The 19913-nt window shown below is 32.9% G+C and overlaps 2 protein-coding genes across 3 annotated transcripts; both read left to right on the forward strand.

Moving 5' to 3' along the window:
• The first annotated feature begins 1198 nt into the window (after positions 1-1198).
• LOC148929742 (protein VASCULATURE COMPLEXITY AND CONNECTIVITY-like) lies at positions 1199-7630 on the forward strand. The gene is made up of 4 exons (XM_089057007.1): positions 1199-1297; positions 6819-6920; positions 7040-7221; positions 7435-7630. Exons 1-4 carry the CDS (start codon positions 1199-1201, stop codon positions 7628-7630), a joined length of 579 nt encoding a protein of 192 aa, XP_088913133.1.
• A 6160-nt stretch (positions 7631-13790) lies between these two features.
• LOC125192774 (putative disease resistance RPP13-like protein 3) lies at positions 13791-18542 on the forward strand. 2 transcript variants are annotated; one of them, XM_048090422.2, is made up of 4 exons: positions 13791-13964; positions 15416-16166; positions 16358-18140; positions 18298-18542. In XM_048090422.2, exons 2-3 carry the CDS (start codon positions 15434-15436, stop codon positions 18130-18132), a joined length of 2508 nt encoding a protein of 835 aa, XP_047946379.2. In that variant the 5' UTR covers positions 13791-13964; positions 15416-15433; the 3' UTR covers positions 18133-18140; positions 18298-18542. The 2 variants fall into 2 exon arrangements, with proteins under 2 accessions (XP_047946379.2, XP_047946380.2); XM_048090423.2 differs by having other exon boundaries at positions 18310-18542.
• Positions 18543-19913: the final 1371 nt, after the last annotated feature.

Below are 19913 nucleotides of genomic sequence, written 5' to 3' on the forward strand. Positions count from 1 at the left end.
TGTCCATTTAATCGTACAACATAAATGCAATTTACAATTAGAAGGCAATGTATTCTAATAGATTAAATTTATATGACAATAAATGAATATCGTGAAAAATAATTTGTTATATTTTAAAATCATTTTTTCATAAATAAAATAATATTAGAATTTCATGCTAGTCTATACTTATTTGTTGTATTTATGAATTGTAGAAAACTATCAGTGATTGTTTTGTTTTATAAAAACGTCATTAAAAGTTTTATACCCCATTTTTCAGTGTGAGATAAAATGGTGTTGAAGTGTTCTATTTATTTTATCGCTATATGTATAATTCATGCATTCAATTTTTTTCCAATGTGGCTCTATATCTTTCCTTTTTTAAAAAAAAAAAAATTCTATAATTCATTATCATCATCATCTTTTTTTTTTTTTTGCATAATTCATTTTTAGATAAATTTATAAAAAATAATAACACTAACTAGAATAATTCAGATATATTTGAATATTGGTACGTTGCTCATAATTTATACTACTCCGTATATTGATAGAATGTTAACATGTTCAAATAATTAGATTTGGATGTCGGCATATCGTTTTTCTCAATGTTTTGTTTAAAATATGCAATACAATAAGAATAAGTAATATAATTTGTATAGTGATATGATGATATGATTTGTGTAATAATTATAACTATTATTTTAATGATATAGTTTATAAAAATAAATTTATTGGTTGAATATATTATGAATGAATAAGAATAAACAATTATTGGCAATATGATTTGTATATTGATAGATAAATAAGATTTGTATAATTATTCTCTTAATGAGTACGATAAATTAGTTAATTGACTAAATATATTAATTACTAAGCACATATATTAGGAATTGATAAAAATAAATAATACTAATGCATATGGATTATATAGAGATAGATTATATAATTTGCATAACAATTATTGTCTAAATAGGATTTTTTAACAATGTCAATCTCTTAATTTTTATTGTTTTATAATTTTTATTTATACATACTTACTTTTAATTTTAGATTTAGTCAACTTCTATAAATTACTAAAAGAAACAAACACTATTCACCACCACATTGTAAAAAGAAGCTTTTTCTTTTCAAAATCTCAAATCACATTTCCACACACATGCATACTATCTTCCTTTCCCTTTTCAAAGCTCATCCTCCATCACTCTAAACACTGCAGAGAATGGGGAAAGTTGCGGACATTTGCATCTGCCTCTATATCCTTGCACTAGACATCTATGCCGCGATTCTTGGGTGGGAAGCAGAAGAAGCTCAAAACCAGGTGATCTTGCACTAAATCTTTGATCAAATTCATAGAAAATATATGTTTTTTTGGTTGTTTAAATTAAAAATTTGCTCCATTAAAGCCATGTTTGGTAGGGTAGATAACTCTATACTATCCCTAGCTAGATGAATTGTCTACCTTACCTAGGGGTGAGCATTCGGATTTCGGTTCAGTTTTATGCTTAAACCGAACCAAAACCGAAAAACTGAATTTAATTCAAAATCCAAACCGAACCGAACTGAACCCGAAAAACCAAAACCAAAAACTAAACTTCAAAACCAAACTAAACCGAAATAACCGAAATTAATTTAAAAAAAACAAAAAAAGAAAATAATATATTAATATATGCATGTAATATATTTTATTTTATATATACCACTTACAAAATATATATAATATAAAATCAATAAAAAAATATATATAATACATATTATATAAAATATATTAAAAGAATATTTAATTAATAGAATATATATAATTCGGTTCTTTCAGGTTTTCGTTTTCTTTTTCCACCGGAATCGAACCGAACTGAATCGAAAAATCGAAATTTTTATATTTTAAAAACCGAACCGAACCGAAAAATTGAATAAACCGAACCGAATTTCAAAATTTCGTTTTGTTTCAGTTCGGATATTCAACTTTTGGTTTTTTTTCTCACCCCTAATACCTTACCAAACATGGCCTAGGTATAGTAATCTGTTTTTTTTAATGGCATTTAGGTGCAGAATTTGAAGGATGGGTTTAGGTGCGAGAAGCCATTTTATTTAGGTTTACAAGCAGCGATATTTCTTTTAATAGCCCATATTGTTGCTTTGGTAAGTGGTAATTACAGCAGTTGTTTCACCGATGAAGATAATGATGAGAATGAGTCTATCGCCGAACGGTGGTCCATTGCATTCGATGTTTTCACTTGGTAAGTAACACATGTTCATCTTAAAAACACTCAGTCCGCGAATAGGAGTCATATTTCTTTCCATCACGGATTTTAAAAAATATTAAGAAAAATAGGTGAAAAAAAGTTAGTTGAATACAAGTCCCACTTATATATATTAATTTTAAATGAAATATGAGGCCTATATATCATTTATATTAGTAAAAGTAAACCAGGTCTCCTATTTGTGGACGGACCAAATTGAAAAAACGAAACTCCTATTCACGGAAGGAGGAGTAATTAAGGATGACTTGGGACAAGATTGATTTGGTGGGCAAGTTAGGAGCATATGCATTATTAACTATTCATAGTATATTTTTAATAATTTCAATATTATATCTATCATACTATATATCCACCAACTTTTATGGATAAAGATAGAAAAGTGATTAAAATAAAAAATGAACAAGAACATGTAATGTCATTATTAACCGATTTTAGGTTACTTTCTCCATCCTGTAATAATTGTCTTTTATTGTGGGCACGGGTTTTAAGAATGTAAGAAAAGTTGGTTAGAAAAATTTTGTAGAATGTGGGATTCACTTTTTTAAATTGGTTTTATAATAAAATGTGAGTGATGTGAGTTAGTGGAATGTGAGACCTACTTATCATTTATGGTAAAAATGAAGTGTGACAATTATTGTGGGAGAGACCGAAATGCAAATAATGACAATTATTGTGGGACGGAGAGAGTATTTTATAAAATCTAGATTTGATGTTTTTTAGATTATTTTAGGCCATCTTTACTAAAATGACTTAAAAATAAACTAACAATAACCTAAAAATGACATTCGTATATTTAATTATGGCTTTTGTATTAAGATTGAGTTTTGCACAAATCACTGCCTCCTTATAGCAATCATCAAATATGACCCCTTGTTAACTTTTCTTGAGTGTAATCAAATGTTCTTTACATTTTAAAAAAATGATTGTATCAATCACTTGCTTAACCTATGAGTCCTAATATTTCAGACAAATTTGATTCCATCAGATGTTCTTAGTACAAGTTTTCGTGCAGGATCTTCGCGGTCATCGCATTTTCGATCCTCATAACCGGAGTACTATTGAACAGCAGATCGAGGACTTCGTGCGGCTCCACAAACATCCATTTCCTAAGAAACGGCAGCATATTATGCATATTTCATGCCCTCACTGCAATTGCATACGGTGTTACCAAGAATCGCTTTTTTAATTTGATTAATTAAGCCTTTTATTTATTCATGATTCGATCCTATATCATAGGTATTTCAATTATTTAGTTTTCTATTTATTCGCCATATCTTTCCCATTTATATTTAGATATTTGTTTTTTTTTATTAAATAAGTTAGGGTAGTAGGGGTTGTAATCAAATGCTAACTAATTCCCAATCCAGAACCCAGAACTTCAACATTATGTTGGAAATTTCACAAATATAAATATAACTTTATCAACATAACATGTAAATTTAAATCTCAACACAAAGACATAATTTTATGAACACAAATCTATTGAGAAAGTTTTGTCTTTGTGTTGATAATATTAATACATAATATTGAGATAGTTCTGGGTTCTGGATTAGAAGGTTGGTTTTATTTTAACGCGACCCAGGGTAGTAGTATTCTAGAATTATAAATAGGAGAGATTATATCATTGTATCAATGAATCAATGAAATATTTTCCCTAAACTTACTTGAGCATCAAGTATAATCTTCGTTCCCTATTTGCTGCCCATAGGAGAGCGTCCGTGAAACAACAAATTGTGAGCTTTCCTTCGAGCACGTCGAAGGTTTGATCACAACAACTTGCGAGAAGATTTTAATCCGGTCGCATTAGGGAGGACGTCCGTAACAGTTCACTTTTTGAGAAAATATTGTCTTAATTAACTTACATTTCTTTGTTGCTCGATATTCTTCTCCATGAAGGTTTTGACTTTGATTGGAATTTTTGGACATCTTTTATTTATGGATGAAAATTAGGACTTGTTTAATTGTTTTGGTAGTTACTCCCTTTGTCCCATTAATGTTAAAATTGAATATATACTTAAATCTCTTTTATTTTTCTCTTATTCATCTCACGCCAATAACTCATAATTTTTTTTTAACTGTTAACCTTTATGTTCAAAAGAATTGTCTCAACATTAACTGGACGAAAAGAACATTTATTTTGATAATTGTGCAGAACACTTAAATAATGAGTTTTGATCAACATTAAATTGCATCAATCAACTTTCCTTCCGTAAATTAGAATGTTTTATACTTCCTCTCCCTCATTAAATATACAACATTTGTAAATCAGCATATGAGTTTTTATGCAGTGTTTTTTATTGATGAAAAAGTAAAGATAGAGATATTTCTTCAAAACATTTTATTTTTATGGGATAATCCAAAAAAGAAAAACATTTTTAATGAGACAGAGGGAAGGAGTACATAAATAAGATTTTCTATTACATTGACTAGCTTTCCGTCATATAGTATATTCTTTAAGTAGTCTCACAATCATGATTAATACTGATTTATCATCTAAATTTAGATTACATAATCCATGCTCATTTATTTCACGCCTTTAATATTCCACCCCATTAGTATGTGTTGGGTCTCGGTGGCGCACACCCGAACTCTACATTAGTATGATATTGTCCGCTTTGGGCTAAGCCCTCACGGTTTTGCTCTTGGGGTACTCCCCAAAAGGCCTCATACTAATGGAGTAGGGGTAGCTCATTTATATACTTGCAAGTCTTGTTCATTCTCCGATGTGGGATATGGTTTGCTCCCTTTCAATCCTCCCCTCAAACCAAGACCACCAGACCACAGACCACATGTTACAGGTCACCACAGGTCTTGGTCGAGACCGTCACATCGGAGAACTTGCAAGCGCAACCACCGAACCCTGAGCCACACAGGCCCGGCCCTGAACCAGGGCTCTGATACCACTGTTGGGTCTCGGTGGCGCACACCCGAACTCCACATTAGTATGATATTGTCCGCTTTGGGCTAAGCCCTCACGGTTTTGCTCTTGGGGTACTCCCCAAAAGGCCTCATACTAATGGAGTAGGGGTAGCTCATTTATATACTTGCAAGTCTTGTTCATTCTCCGATGTGGGATATGGTTTGCTCCCTTTCAGTATGAAATAACCTTATACTCTATCGTCCCAAGATAAACGAGACACTTCTTTTGGGCATGTGATTTAAGGAATTAATATTTAAAGTGTTAAAGTGAAGAGAGTAAAGTATGAGAGAGGGAAATGTAAAGGAGTGAAGAGAGAATAAAGTAGGTGGAGAATAAAACAAGAGAAATGACTTTTTGCTAAAAAGGAAAATGACTCACTTATGCTGGAACATCCCAAAAAAGAATATGACTAGCTTATTTTAGGACGGGCGGAGTACTATATTGTACGAGAAATTTTTTAACTAGCTAGGTTTCTGTACAATATCAAGTTGAGCAGCAGATCTCTTAATCTAGACATGAGACATCCAAGGCATTCCAACCTAAATCTGCTTTGTTAACCAATTTTAAAATTGTAATAATGGAGTATGAAAATTAGGATTTGTTTGGTTAGTTTTGTATTTATTTATTTTCATAATTGAATATACTAGATAATTACAAAGTGTTGACCAACATTATATTGCATCAATCGAATTTCCTTCTGTAAATTAGATTGTTTTGCATATATTAGATTTTCTATTACGTTAATTAGCTTTCCTTGATAATTATATTTATTAATTTGCCTATAAGTAGACTGTATGTCTGTATTAGATGATTTGTGAAAAATACTATCGTGTTGATCAATAATATTTTGTGATTTAATCGCTCTTGTTTATTTTCGGGAATTGACGCATCTTCATCGTTCCAAATGGGTCTTCAATGTTCTAAGGTTCTTTTTCCATGCTTATGTATTTTCTCTCTAAGTATTCATTTTTTTTTGGGGTAAAGTTTCAACAATGCAAGTCCAATTCCGACAAAAATCATACTCCTTTCACCCCTAACATGTGTCCTACTTTGATCCCGTACCAGTATTAACAAATGTAAAGAAAAATAAGTTTGAAATAGTTGGTGGAATATGAAACCAATTTTTATATATTAGTATTAAAATAAAATGATAGTAAAATAAATAAGTGAAATATAAAGACTATTAACAAAAGTAGTAAAAATAAAGCCAGACAATTAATAAGGGACTTACCGAAATGAAAAACTAAAAGAATATATGCTAAAACTCAGTTGTTTTTATGGCTTACTTACAAAACTATTAATTACTACTATCTCCGTCCCTTAAATTTTATCACACTTAGACCGGTCACGAATTTTAAGAAATGTAATGGATAACGAATTGAAAAAGTTAGTGGAGAGTGAATCCCACTTTTATATATTAGTTTTATAATAAAATATGAGTTGTAATGAGTTAGTTGAATAAGAGGCTCACTACCAAAAATGGTAAAAAGTGGAATGTGACAAATTTCATGGGACAGACTGAAATGGAAAAATGTGACAAAATTCCATGGACGGATGGAGTACAAATTAATTAAAAAAAACAAAGTTACATTCACAAAAGAAGCGTTTTTTTCTTCTCCAAAATCTCCAAAGCTTATCAATCATCACTTTAAAAACTACAGAAATTGAAGAAATTTTTAGACATCGTCGTCTGCCTCTTTATCATTGCACTAGACGTCGTTGGAGGGAATCTCGGGTTGAAAGCAGACAAGGCTCAACGCCAGGTGATCTTGCACTAAATCTCTCTTCAAAGTCTTAGAAATTTTAAAAAACAATTTCTTTTTCATTTTAAATATTTTTTTTATATTGGCTATAGTAATATGTTATTTTTGATGGGGTTTAGAAGAGACATTTGAAGCTGTGGATATTGGAGTGCAAGGGGCCAAGCCATGATGCATATGTTTTAGGGATAGGAGCAGCAAGTCTTCTTGTAATAGCCCATGTTATTGCTATTTTGCCTTGTTTTTCCTCTAAGAAAGACTCTCCCAATAAAATGTTGGCCAAGATATTCCTTGGGAAAACTTGGTAAGTAACACGTTCTCTCTCTCTTTGATTTGACTAAGTAACATATCAAAATGACTATTTTCTTGAACATAAAATTTATTCTGAACATAAATTTAAATGTCGCGCCACTATGGATTTAATTTCAACATGAGACCTTTGGTCTATGGCATTATCTACTCTAAATATTTGACGATTCTTGACCTATCAGACGCTCTGACACAAGTTTCCGTGCAGGATCGACATGCTCATCGGAGCAGCTTTTCTCGCGTACGGAATAATGTCGAACCACAAATCAAGCGAGTCGTGTGGCGTCACACTCGCACTGCAACGCCATGCCCTTAAGTACGGCGGCTACTCATGCATGGCTCATGCCGGCTTTGCAGTTGCATACTATGGTACTGCCACCTCCCTATTTCGTTGGGGGGATTAATTAGCCTTTTATTTATGAAATTGTCACTTTTTTATTTTTTTCTTGGTGACCCCAAGTAATGTCTCACTCTTAGTATTACTCTTTGCTTATATAGCACTTTTTTAAATATCATTTGGTGTAGCACTTTTTAAAAATCTTCTTCAAATCTTGTAATCCCTCTGTCCTAAGGTATTAGACCAACTTTTCTTTTTAGGATGTCAAAACATATTAGACTCATTTCCTTTTTTAGCAAAAAGCATCTATCTTATTTTATTTTCCACCTACTTTTTTCTCTCTTCTCTCCCCTACTTTTTCCATCTCTCATACTTTACTCTCTCTACTTTAACTATTTAAATATCAATTCCTTAAATCATGTGCCCAAAAGAAGTGAGTCTAATACTCTGGGACGAAGGGAGTACTATATATCATGTTCTGATATAATAGAGCAATTATGCAATCGAGACAAACAGAAACGTAAAAAGACACAGAATTTACATTTACATGGTTCATCAACGTTGTGTTGGCTACGTAAGAGCAAAAATATCTTAGGAAAATCAAATAAATCAAATCAAATTCCGTTATAAAAAATAAATCAAATATTAACAACTAGGAAAAATAAATCAAATCTTAACCGCTATAGAAATAAATCATAAAATACAACTAAATTAATTAATATTATTAGCTAAGTTATGGAATAAAATAATTATCTAGGTCCCTATTAATCTAATTTCTCCGATCGGACCTTGCCCGACGCCAATCTCTCTATCATAAATCATTATAACTAATAAGAATAGTATAATTCGAAACTTCAAAAAATCTAAACCGGTAAACCCATGCATTGATTCATAAGACCAACATTAAATTGCATCAATCGATTTTGCTTCTGTAAATTGAAATATTGCTTGCACGTTCCCTAATTCTCCAATGTGGGATGGTTTGAACCGCGGTATGATCAGATCAATATATTTCATCAATCCACCTTTTCTTTTATAGATTAGATTGCCATTGAATAGTGTAAGTAATTGAAATTTTTGGAGCAACATTAAATGGCATCAATCCACTTTTCTGCTGTAAATTAGATTTTCTCACAGAAATTATATTTTTTATTACTTTAATTAGCATTAATTAACTTTTCTATTAGATGAATTGTAAGATTTTGATTTGTGAGGGTAAGTTTTCTTTCGGAATTTGACGTACGTTTATAGTATAAATTCCATTGACTTAAACAGTTATACATAAACCATTTATACATAAACATTCGTGGCGTCTTCACCTTTGCAAAAAGTCTTCATCATTCTAAGGTTTGGGTTTCATTTCTTAGTTACGTAATTTCTGTCTATATATTTGGTTCTTATTATTATAAAACAGCTTATATTCCACTAACTTTTTCAACCCACCTTCCATTAAATTTCTTAAAATCACACCTGATCAAAATGTGACAACTTTGTTAGACGGAACAAGTATGATCATACTATAAATTACTCCTAATTAGTAAAAAAAAAAAAAAAATTTAAGTCACCATTAAATTAACAAAAGAAGTTCTTTCTCAAAATCTCAAATCACCTTTCCATCTCCAAAGCTTATCAACCATCACACTAAAAACTGCAGAAAATGCGGCATATTTTAGACATTTCCGTCTGCTTCTCGATCATTGCACTAGACGTCATAGGTGGGATGCTCGGATTGAAGGCCGATGATGCTCAATACAAGGTAAAATCTTGCACCAAATCTATGTTCAAAGTAATAGAAAAAATTTATACTAGCTATAGTAGTTAATCTATTTTTGATGTGGTTTAGGAGAATCATTTGAAGCTTAGGGTTTCTGAGTGCCAAGAGCCAAGCCATGAAGCAGTGGTTTTAGGGTTAGCCGCAGCAATTCTTCTTGGAATAGCCCATGTTTTGGCTACTTTGTATTGTGGATGGAGTGTTTGCAATGATAGAGTGACTGAGAGAGCCTCTCGCACCAAGAAGATGTCCATTGGATTCTTTTTTTTCTATTGGTAAATAGTACTCCTTCTGTCCCATTTCACGTGACACATATATGTTTTGCATGTGTTTTGGAAAAATCATAGATGAAAACTAAAGTAAAACAAAGAATAATGTAGATGAGACTTCTCTATATTATTATCTTTCTTATTTTACTTTCTCTGCATTTTAGCTATTTATTATGATTTTCTCAAAACACGTGTGAAAAAGAAATGTGTCATATAAAATGGGACAGAGGGAGTAACACATTCTTTCTTGTAGTTTTTGGTCATTTCGTGAACATTTCTTGAGTTGGGAAGTAAATACAATATGTCGTGTAGGATCTCATTGATCATCGGATTGACAATGCTCGTGATGGGAGTGAAGTCGAACAACAAATCGAAGGCGTCGTGTGGAGTAACATACGACCATGTCTTAAGGCACGGCAGCATACTATGCATGATTCATGCCTTCTGTGCAGTTGGATATTGTGCTACTGCCACTGCCTTAATTAATTTGGATGACTAATTAAGTCTTTTATTTGATAAACTTTTAGAAAATATTGTCAATTTTTTTATTTGTTTTTATTTGTATTACTTTGTAGACTTTGAATAGTTAAGTGAGGAAGTTGTAGACTTTGTAGTATGTACTAGTATTTCTTAAGTAATGAATGAGGCAAAAAGTGTTGTTAGACATATTAATAATACATTGAAATGATTTAAGAAATGTGGTTGTAAATGATCTAAGTAATTGAAAAGTTTTGACAAATTGTCATTAATTGACTCACGTTTGAATCAAAATTTTCATTTATGCAAATTAGATTTTCTTATTGTACAAGATATATTTTCCTTTTGTCAAATTAGATTTTCTTTATATTCAAATTAGATTTTCTTATTGAACAAATAGTTTTGATGGTACACAATTAGATTTTGGGGTGACTTCAGCTTTACTTTTTCACTTTATTTTTATATTTAATGTGTTCGATTTATGATCCAAGGATAGCAAAATTCGAAACATCCAAAATTTAAACCGGTAAACCCATATTTTGATTCATAAAACCATCTCCAACTAATTATTGCATCAATCGACTTGGCTTCTGTAAATTAGACTTTTGTTTTTACATATATTAGATTTGCTATTACATTAAATAAAATGGCATTAATCTGCTTTTCTTCTGTAAATTATATTTTCTTCTTACATGAATTAGATTTTCTATTACATTAATATGCAATAATTAACTTTAATTCTTATTTATACTTCCTACGTATCTATACATAAACGTTCGTGGAGTCTTCATCTTCGCAATGAGTCTTCGTCTTTCTAAGGTTTGTCCTTCCTTTCTTAGTTAGGTCATTTGTCTCTATATATTCGGTTTCTATTTTCGTGTTAAAGTCCGAGTTGCGGATATCCACCATCTATTCGAAAAATGTAGGCGTGGTGTTTCATCTTTTACTACTTAAAAAATGTTGACAAATGTTGTAATCATCTAGATATTAAGTTGTACATTTATCACTTTAGTCAATTTTGTGAGTAAGATAAATTTAGACTTCAGAAATGTGGTAATGAAAACCCCAGGCAAGAATATATGCTAAAATTTAATTGTTTTTATGCCTACTATAAAAAGTAAACAAAGTCACCAAAGCTTATCAACCATGACTCTAAAAACTGCAGAAAATGGGGATATTTAAAGACATTTGTGTCTGCCTTTCGGTTGTTGCACTAGACATCATAGGATGGAATCTCTCAATGAGCGCGTTTGTCGCTCAAGACCAGGTAATCTTGGACCAAATCTTTGTTCAAAGCCATAGAAAAAAAAAATTTATACTAACTATTGTAATCTGTTTGTGATGGGGTTTAGATGCATTTGAAGCCTTGGAAATTTGAGTGCAAGGAGCCAAGCAATGTTGCATATGTTTTAGGGTTCACAGCATTGAGACTTCTAGGAATATCCAATTTCTTGGCTACTTTGCGAGGTGACATTGTTTTCAATGGTAGAGAGACTAAGAAAGCCTATTGGACCAAGTTTATGTCCATGCTATTCCTTGTTCTCTCTGAGTAAACAACACATTCTCTCTCTCTCTCTCTCTCTCTCTCTATGTTTGATTTGATTATGATTTTATAGGCCCTTGTAGGTTTTGGAAAAATCTTGAGTTGGGAAGTGAATATTGGTAGTTTTCCTATTATACACTTCAAGATCATAACTTTTTGATAAATAAAAGGCTTAGACCAAAAGATGACGAGTAAGAGTTTAACAGCAACACTCTAACAAAAGTACAAACCAACCAAGACCAAAGTAATTGATATTTGTTATATAAATGTTTTTGGGCCTGCATATTAGTGTTAAGTATGATAGCTTCTGATCCTAAACAATATGTTTTGCTTCATATTAAACAGTTACGTCTAAAAGTTGGCCATCAACAACATTTTGACCAGATTAATGTGTTAATTATCTTTCCAGTTATAAAAATTGATAAATACTTTCCTTGATTTGGATTTTGGGATGGGTTGGATAATATAATTCATGTATTTAATTATGTTTTGCAGTGAGTAAATATAATTTCTAAAAATATGATCATGAAGTAGTAGTACAATTTTCACTTTCCTTGATATGGAATGGGTTGGATACATAATACTACTAGAATTGATCATGTAATTAATTATGTTTTTCAGTGATTGAATAACTGATAATCGCCCAATTGTTATCTTTATGGATCCGTGCAGGTACTCCCATATCATCGGATCGGCGATGCTCTTGATGGGAATGTATTCGAACCGAAAATCGAAGGCGTCGTGTGGCTTCACATACAACAATGCACTGAAGCACGGCGGCATACTATGCATGTTTCATTCCTTCTTCACAGTTGTACACTTTGTTACTCAGCATTTTGATACTGGACGTGACGAGCAAGAGGAAGAAGAGCAGTTAGATCAAGACGAAGCCGAGAAAGAAGAAGAAGAAGAGGAAGAAGAAGGAGGAGGAGGAGGAGGAGGAGGAGGAGAAGAAGGAGGAGGAGGAGGAGCAAGAAGAAGAAGAAGAATGACCGGAGCATAAACTATCTACAAGACTATGCTTAGTCTTGTACGCCTTTTGTGTTATTTACATATAAAAGTAGTTTCGTATTTTTCTTTGTCTGTTCTTTCCTGGAACGTTTAGGAGGTCGAACCAGATTGGTTTAGGTTATAAATAGGTCCTTTGTTCTCTTTACTTTTCAAAAATTTGTTTTTCTCCCAAAGTTTAGGGTTTCTCGTAAACCGTAGTATCACCTTCTCTTAATCGCTTCTCGCGATCGACCGTATGTGCTCATCGTAAAGGAAGAATTCTCGTGGTCGTTTCAATCTTCACCCTTCTTGGTTGAAGGGGTTTTATAGGTATGAACGTAAATCGTATAACACTTTCATATGAATCTTTTTGTAATTGCCAATTTATGAAATTTAATTTAATTATAATATGAAATAAAGTTCGTATTTTAATAAATATTAGTCTTTGAAAAATAGAAACTTGTTTTGTTTTTATTGTACAAATAGTATTGAGAATGGACAAATAAATATATGTTCACAATGACAAAAGAAGCATTTTTTTTTGGGGATGGGGGGGAATAAATATATACGCTTTTTCATCTGTGTACTAGACATCCTTGCAGAGTTAAAATGGGCTCTGAAGAGGGATCACCACTATTAATGCCCTTAGTTATTTTATAATAGTATCTAGAAATGCTAATTTAAGTTCAAAATTCATAAGATCAAGTGAATAATCCACTAAATTTAAGAACTATGGCTGTAAATTTTTAGCTCGATAAACATGTCACACATCCAAAGTGCAAATAATTTTATAAATTAGACATCCAATTAACATACCCAATTGACATTTATTAGACTCTAATGCTCAAAAATTAATTTAAAATAGTATAGGTGCATCTACTTGCTCCTGTAACAACCCAATTGATATATTCTATTTCTCAAAAATTAATATAAAATGGTATATGTGCATCTACTTGCCTCTTGTAACAACCCAATTGACATTTATTCTAATGCTGAAAAATTAATTTAAAATAGTGAAGTACATCTACTTGCCTCCTGTCACATGGTCACACTATTAGCTGGCTGAATATTGTAGTTTTAGTGTTATTGTCAGGCACTAGTGGCATCATAATTTTATTAATATTGAATTATTTTAATATTATGCATTTAGTCCTAATTGATCAACTTGCTAAAATTTGACCATATTCAGTTTATGGATTTGTTAGTTTCTCTCTCAACTGTGGAAGATATCACACTCTCTACCCTTCAAAATTTGAAATCAAACTCGCTTGCATAAATATTGATAAAGAGACTGATTGCATCGGATAATCCGTTCGAGGGGCAAAAGCTAAGAAGAAAAATTCTCAAAAAGGTATTTTTTTCCTTCATTTGAATGTATAGTTTTAAAATTCATCACATGATTATATATGCTGCTGTTTTTTTTAGATGTTTGAATTTGGGATCTTTTGTTTAGGAAATTGATTCAATCTAGAATCATTTCGTTCAGTAGAGAGTTGTTTTAAGTCAAATTATGTGTAAAAATTTCAACTTGCCTAAATCTTGAAGGAAGATTTTCAGAAATCTTATTCAAGTTAATCAATGAGGATGCAATTAATTGTATGTTCGTCATATTTATATTGGAAAAGCTTTATCTTAATTACTAAAAATTGTTAGTGAAATCCGCCTTGATTCATTGTCCCAAATTAGGGATCGGCCCAAATTTTAAGAAAATAGAAAAAAAAAAAAAGGAATTCTTGTACCCCTAAATTCATATGAAAATTGATGCTATGACTGAACTAGTAGTAGTAAAGAACTCAAAGACTTAGAGAATTTTAGAGTATAGAAACTCAAAGTAATTTAATATTTAAAATCTGTCTAACAATGAGGTAGATAAAGGAAAATGCTAAAATGATGAATAAGTAAAACTTAAAAGAAATAACTAAAAGAAAAAAAAATAAATAAAAAGGAAATCCTAATTTGGTAGAAGTAAAAATTTTTCATCTACTAATTCTACTAACTACAAAAAATAATAACTTGCTTAGACCTCAAGTCATGCTGAAACTGCATCATACTCCTCTTTTGAAAAGAACTCGACCTCGAGTCTGCTTCATCTCCATCAGTTGCTTCATCCTTCCTGTCAACAACATTAAACGTAGCGGACACATTGTACCGCCTTGATAAATCCGCCGTATATCCATTATCACTTACCCGTTTTAGAATACAAAAAAGACCATCTGCCTTTGGCTGCAATTTGCCCCAACGCTCTCCATGAAAACTCTCATTCCTCAAATGAATCCACATCAAATCTCCTTCGTGAAGAACCACTTTCTTCGATTGTCAGCTTGCAGTTTATACTTGTATTGTGCTGGAGTATTAATTTTATAATAGAACGTGAGTGGAATGAGTTATTGGAAAATGAGGTATACCTACCATTTATAGTAATATTGATTCGGGAATTCTAATTGCGGACGGACTAAAATGTTAAACTGCGACTCCTAAATGGCGGACGGAGGGAGTATTATTCAATTATAGTGGGACAAAAGGAATACTCCTTCGAACCATAAAAATATGTACACTTTCCATTTTCATCCGTCACATAAAAATATGAGCATTTTCATTTATGAAAAATTATCATCCCAATTTATTACATTATAATAATATGGGTCTCATTATCCACTACACTACTTTAATTACCATTCTCCTCATCTCTCTTACTTTTTCAATTTTGTCTTAAATACTGTGTCATATCATATTCCCATATTTTTATGGGACGGAGGGAGTATTGCATAATAACTAAATGTGCGTCGATCCTACTAAGTGCAGTTATTCTGAAGCATCAACATGGCGGAGGCCGCGATCTTAGGTATGATACAACATCTCGAGAGGTCGTGTGCTGATACATACTATAACAACTTGGAATTCAGAATTAAAACGCTAAGAGGGATGTTGGATTTCTTGAGTGACTTGAAAATGGAAGAGGAGAGAAGGCCAAAATATTTGATGGCTGACTTGCTCGAGTTGGCTCAAGAAGTTGCGGACAGCAGGTACATTGTAGATTACTGGTTCGATACATACCACATTGAGATCGAGTTGACAAAAATGCGAATCATAAACTTCGGAGCAGATGACAAAAATGATAGAGAAGAAGAAGAAGACGAAGAAGTTGTGGTGGGGTTGGAGAAAGACGTGCGCAAGTTGATTGACAAAGTATTATTAAATGATTTATGTTCAGACGATACTTGGATTATCAAAGGCATGACTGGTATAGGAAAGACAACTCTTGCAAGACAAGTATACAACCATAAGGACGTCGTGGGCTGGTTCGAGCACCGGGCGTGGGTGTCCATTACCAGTGACAAGAGTAACAAAGAGATACTTGTGGATCTGATACAACAGATGATGGTAGGCAGTGAAGAACTATTTGAAAGAGATTATTTGTTGGAGGAAAAGGATAATCGAAGTCTACGAAAGATGCTTCTGCAACACCTGGAAGGAAAACGACATTTAATGGTTTTCGACAACATGCTCAGAGGAATGAACTTGGGATACATCTTTCGAGATATAGATGAAACAGGTATATATTTTATTGCTTATCTCTGAAAGAAAACACACTCTTACACTTGTTGTAGCATCGTAGATTCCATTACTTATGCATATCACACACACACACACACACATCACCACATAAGAAGAAACTATAATTTAAAAGATTATAAAGTTGTGTAGCGTTCTAAGTGCCGTGTTTGTATTGATTCTTCTTATCAGGTAAAGACCGTGAAGACTGCGGAAGTCGAGAGTTGTGGACAAGTCGTTTTTCTACAAGTATAGGCGATAGTATTCACAATATGAAAGCTTTGGATTCTGATAAGAGCTGGCAATTGTTTTTGAAAACAATTGATAAATTTACAAGTGATGAGCACAAATTCACAAAGGAGTTGGAGAGGAAGGGAAAAGAGATGCTGAAAAAATGTGGGGGTTTGCCGCTTGCTATAATAGATGTTGCAAGGCAGAAAGCAAAACAAAGGCTTTTGGGGATTGAATGGGAAGAACTTTTTGATTCAATTGATTTGAGTGAATCATTGAAAAAATTGGAACCGATGTATGATGAATTGGATGAAGATTTTAAGGCATGTTTCTTGCGTATGTCCTTTTTTAAGGAAAATGCAATAATGAGGGAAGAGAAGTTGGAACAAATTTGGGCTGCTAGTGGATTATACCCACTAACTACACTTAAAGAACGGTATGACGGAAGAGGAGGGACATGTTATGTTTTACTTACAGAATCCATTATTGAAGCAGTGAATGAAACTCCACACCAACGTGAAGTGAAAAGGTGTCGAATGAATCCTCTACTACACATGCTATCAGTAAAAAAAGCGGAGGAGGAAATAGGCTTTGAGATTTTAAACAGCAATCAAAATAGTAAACCCTCTCAGAATCTTCGTCATCGTGTCATTCATTGTGGCAGAGAGAAGTTTAATCATTCCACGAATCACGACAACAAACAACTTATTTCTCTCATTTTCCATGGAGGTGGTGGCTACTTAGAGGATGTTAGCCCGTCTTATTGGGAGAGTTTTGAACTACTCAAAATACTCGACTTGGAAGATTTTGGGGTAAAGATTATGTCAGAATCAATCGGCACTTTGACTAAGTTAAGGTACTTGGGATTAAGAAACAATTACCTAACGAGGATCCCACGCTCGTTGGGGGATCTTGAAAACCTTGAGGTTCTTGATATAGATCTAAACTTTATGGTGGAGGTGCCGGATATCATAGGGGAAATGGGCAGCCTTCGTAATCTCTACATGTCTGATGTGATTTTCCACCATCCTTTGAAATTAGGCACACTAGAAAACCTCGAGACGCTAACCTACATCTCGATTTATGATTGGGCATATGAGGTCTCGGGCTTGGAGACATTGAATCATCTTGTAAAATTAGGCATTGAAGACATTGATGAAAACTTGGATGTAGGCAAGCTCTTTGCGTCACTAGCTAAGTTGTGGAGCCTCCAACGCCTTATCTTGAGAGGGCCTCGTTTCAGAAGCATGCCGTGTTTGGATGAGATTGGTGTTCTTCTTTTCCTTGAGAGACTTAGACTAGATGGACGCCTCGATAGGCTACCAAGTGCTAGTAATTTCCCTCGAAGTCTTCATCACTTGATTTTGGCTAATACTTGTCTTGAAGATGACCCCATGCCGATACTAGAGAAGTTGAGAGTACTGAGGCGCCTCAAACTGCAGAATGCATTCATTGGTCGAGAAATGGTGATCCAGGACAAGGGGTTTTCATCTCTCCGTTTCCTTAGCATCAACGAGTTGTGGAATCTTAGAAACATAAAAGTTGGAAGGAGTGCACTGCCGTTTCTCGTCCAACTAGAAATCAATAATTGTCCACGTCTTGAAACCATTCCGGAAAAGATTGGGTCGAAGAAGTATTTTGAGGAGTTTAAGATGGTAACAACCAAACACATTGCAACAAAGATAAGAGCTTTGGGCTTAACCTCCAATATTGTGGAGGTGGATATCGTTCCATAATTTCAAAGGTGATATATTCTGTTTTTCTTTATGTTTGCAAATAAATTGGTTTACACTTTCGCCTTTATATGGTTGGTGATATTGAAGATGTTTGAAATATTACAAATATGCCATTAGATACGAACCTGAATATCTGAGAACCGTTACACGCTCGCTCTTACACAGGTTTTTGTGTAGGATCTTCATGGTCTATGGACTATGTGGATGCTCGCGAACGGCATACTATAGAGCTGCAAATCGGTACGCTATGCATATTGATAGAAATCCATGGGTTCCATCCTAAAACCAATTGGTGATAGGAGGAGGGGCCCATGAGACTTATATAATGATTTAAGTTCTCTTTATACACTGATATGGGATAATTGTATTATATTCTTTTAGTTTTAATTGCCAACGCATATATTATTATACGCCCTCTTTGCACTTGCGTTCTATGTCATACATCATGTTGATGATTAACTAAGCCTTTTATTTTTTCACTTATGAGAAAATGTTGTCACTTTCTATTTACTAGTAATTAATTTTGTTGCTTGACTTTTTTAGCTGATTTTTTTCATATGCAACCAAAAAAGGGAAATCTCTAAGGGACTTATTGGTATGATGGAATGTAATGATCGAATGGAATGTGATTCCTACTTCCATTCTATTCATTTGTTTGTTGTGATGGAATGAATGACTGAATGGATGAAAATGCATAGGAAATCCAAGAAAATTGACATTTCATTCCTTCCTCCATTCCATTCCATCATACCAAGCATGGTATTTATACTGGGCCGGCCCATGTTTGGATTGCGCTTAGGTATGCTTGAATTCAGTTCGGGCCACCAAAGCCAAAGCCCATAGTTTTGCAATTGTGATCCGTTTTTTCAGTTTCATATTGCTGAAAAATCGTGAAATGTGAGTCAAAATTGCAATTCTAAAAAATAATCAATTATATCATCAATTGTGATATAATTTTTAGTTGTCTCATTGATTTGGATTTGACAGAAATTCTATCTGACTTCTATGCATATTTTGTGCTACCAATTAATAGTTCTCAACGTTCTCATTTTAAGATAGTTCTTAAATGAATCATCTCTAGTGAAGAGATAACTATCCTTTTCGAAATGCTAATTATAATTTTAATTTAATTAAAAATATACAATAAATGAAATGCTAATGTATGCGCTATTTAGTTGATAAAGTGTGCCTCCTCCAATCAGTAGGTCAAGTGTTTGAGCCACCACAATTACAAGAAAAAGGTAGAATCAGGATTGTTTGAATAAAGTTCAAAATTGGTCTCGCTTTAAATAACTTTTTGGTCCTGGCACATTATGTTTATCTGAATTTGGTCCCAAATATGTTTTGGTACTTTGTATTTAGCAGTTCCGTAAAAAATAATGTAATAATTGTGGATTATTAAAAGTTCATAATACATATTTTTATTAATTTCAATATTATACTTCCTCCGTCCGCCATTAGGAGTCCCGGTCAATTTTGCGTACTCGTTTTCTAAAAATGATAATAAATAGTTAAAGTGAAGAAAGGGTAAAATAAGAGTGAGAATAAATCCACCAACTTTTATGAATAAATAATTAAATATAAATACACTGATCATCAAACAAGATCTGCATAAGGGCAGCACGCCATGTATATGCCCTCTCTTCACTCGCACTCGACATCATGAAGGTTTTGAAATTCATTCTTGGCTTTGAATGAATTGTTTTTTTTTTAAAAAAAAAAAAAAAACTTTTCAATTACTGGGAAATATAAAGTTTGAAAATTAGTGATGTTGAAGGTGA

This window comes from Salvia hispanica, chromosome 4 (assembly GCF_029641045.1).
Source record: "Salvia hispanica isolate PSC_SH4W2 chromosome 4, Shi_PSC_v1, whole genome shotgun sequence".
Taxonomy (NCBI): domain Eukaryota; kingdom Viridiplantae; phylum Streptophyta; class Magnoliopsida; order Lamiales; family Lamiaceae; genus Salvia; species Salvia hispanica.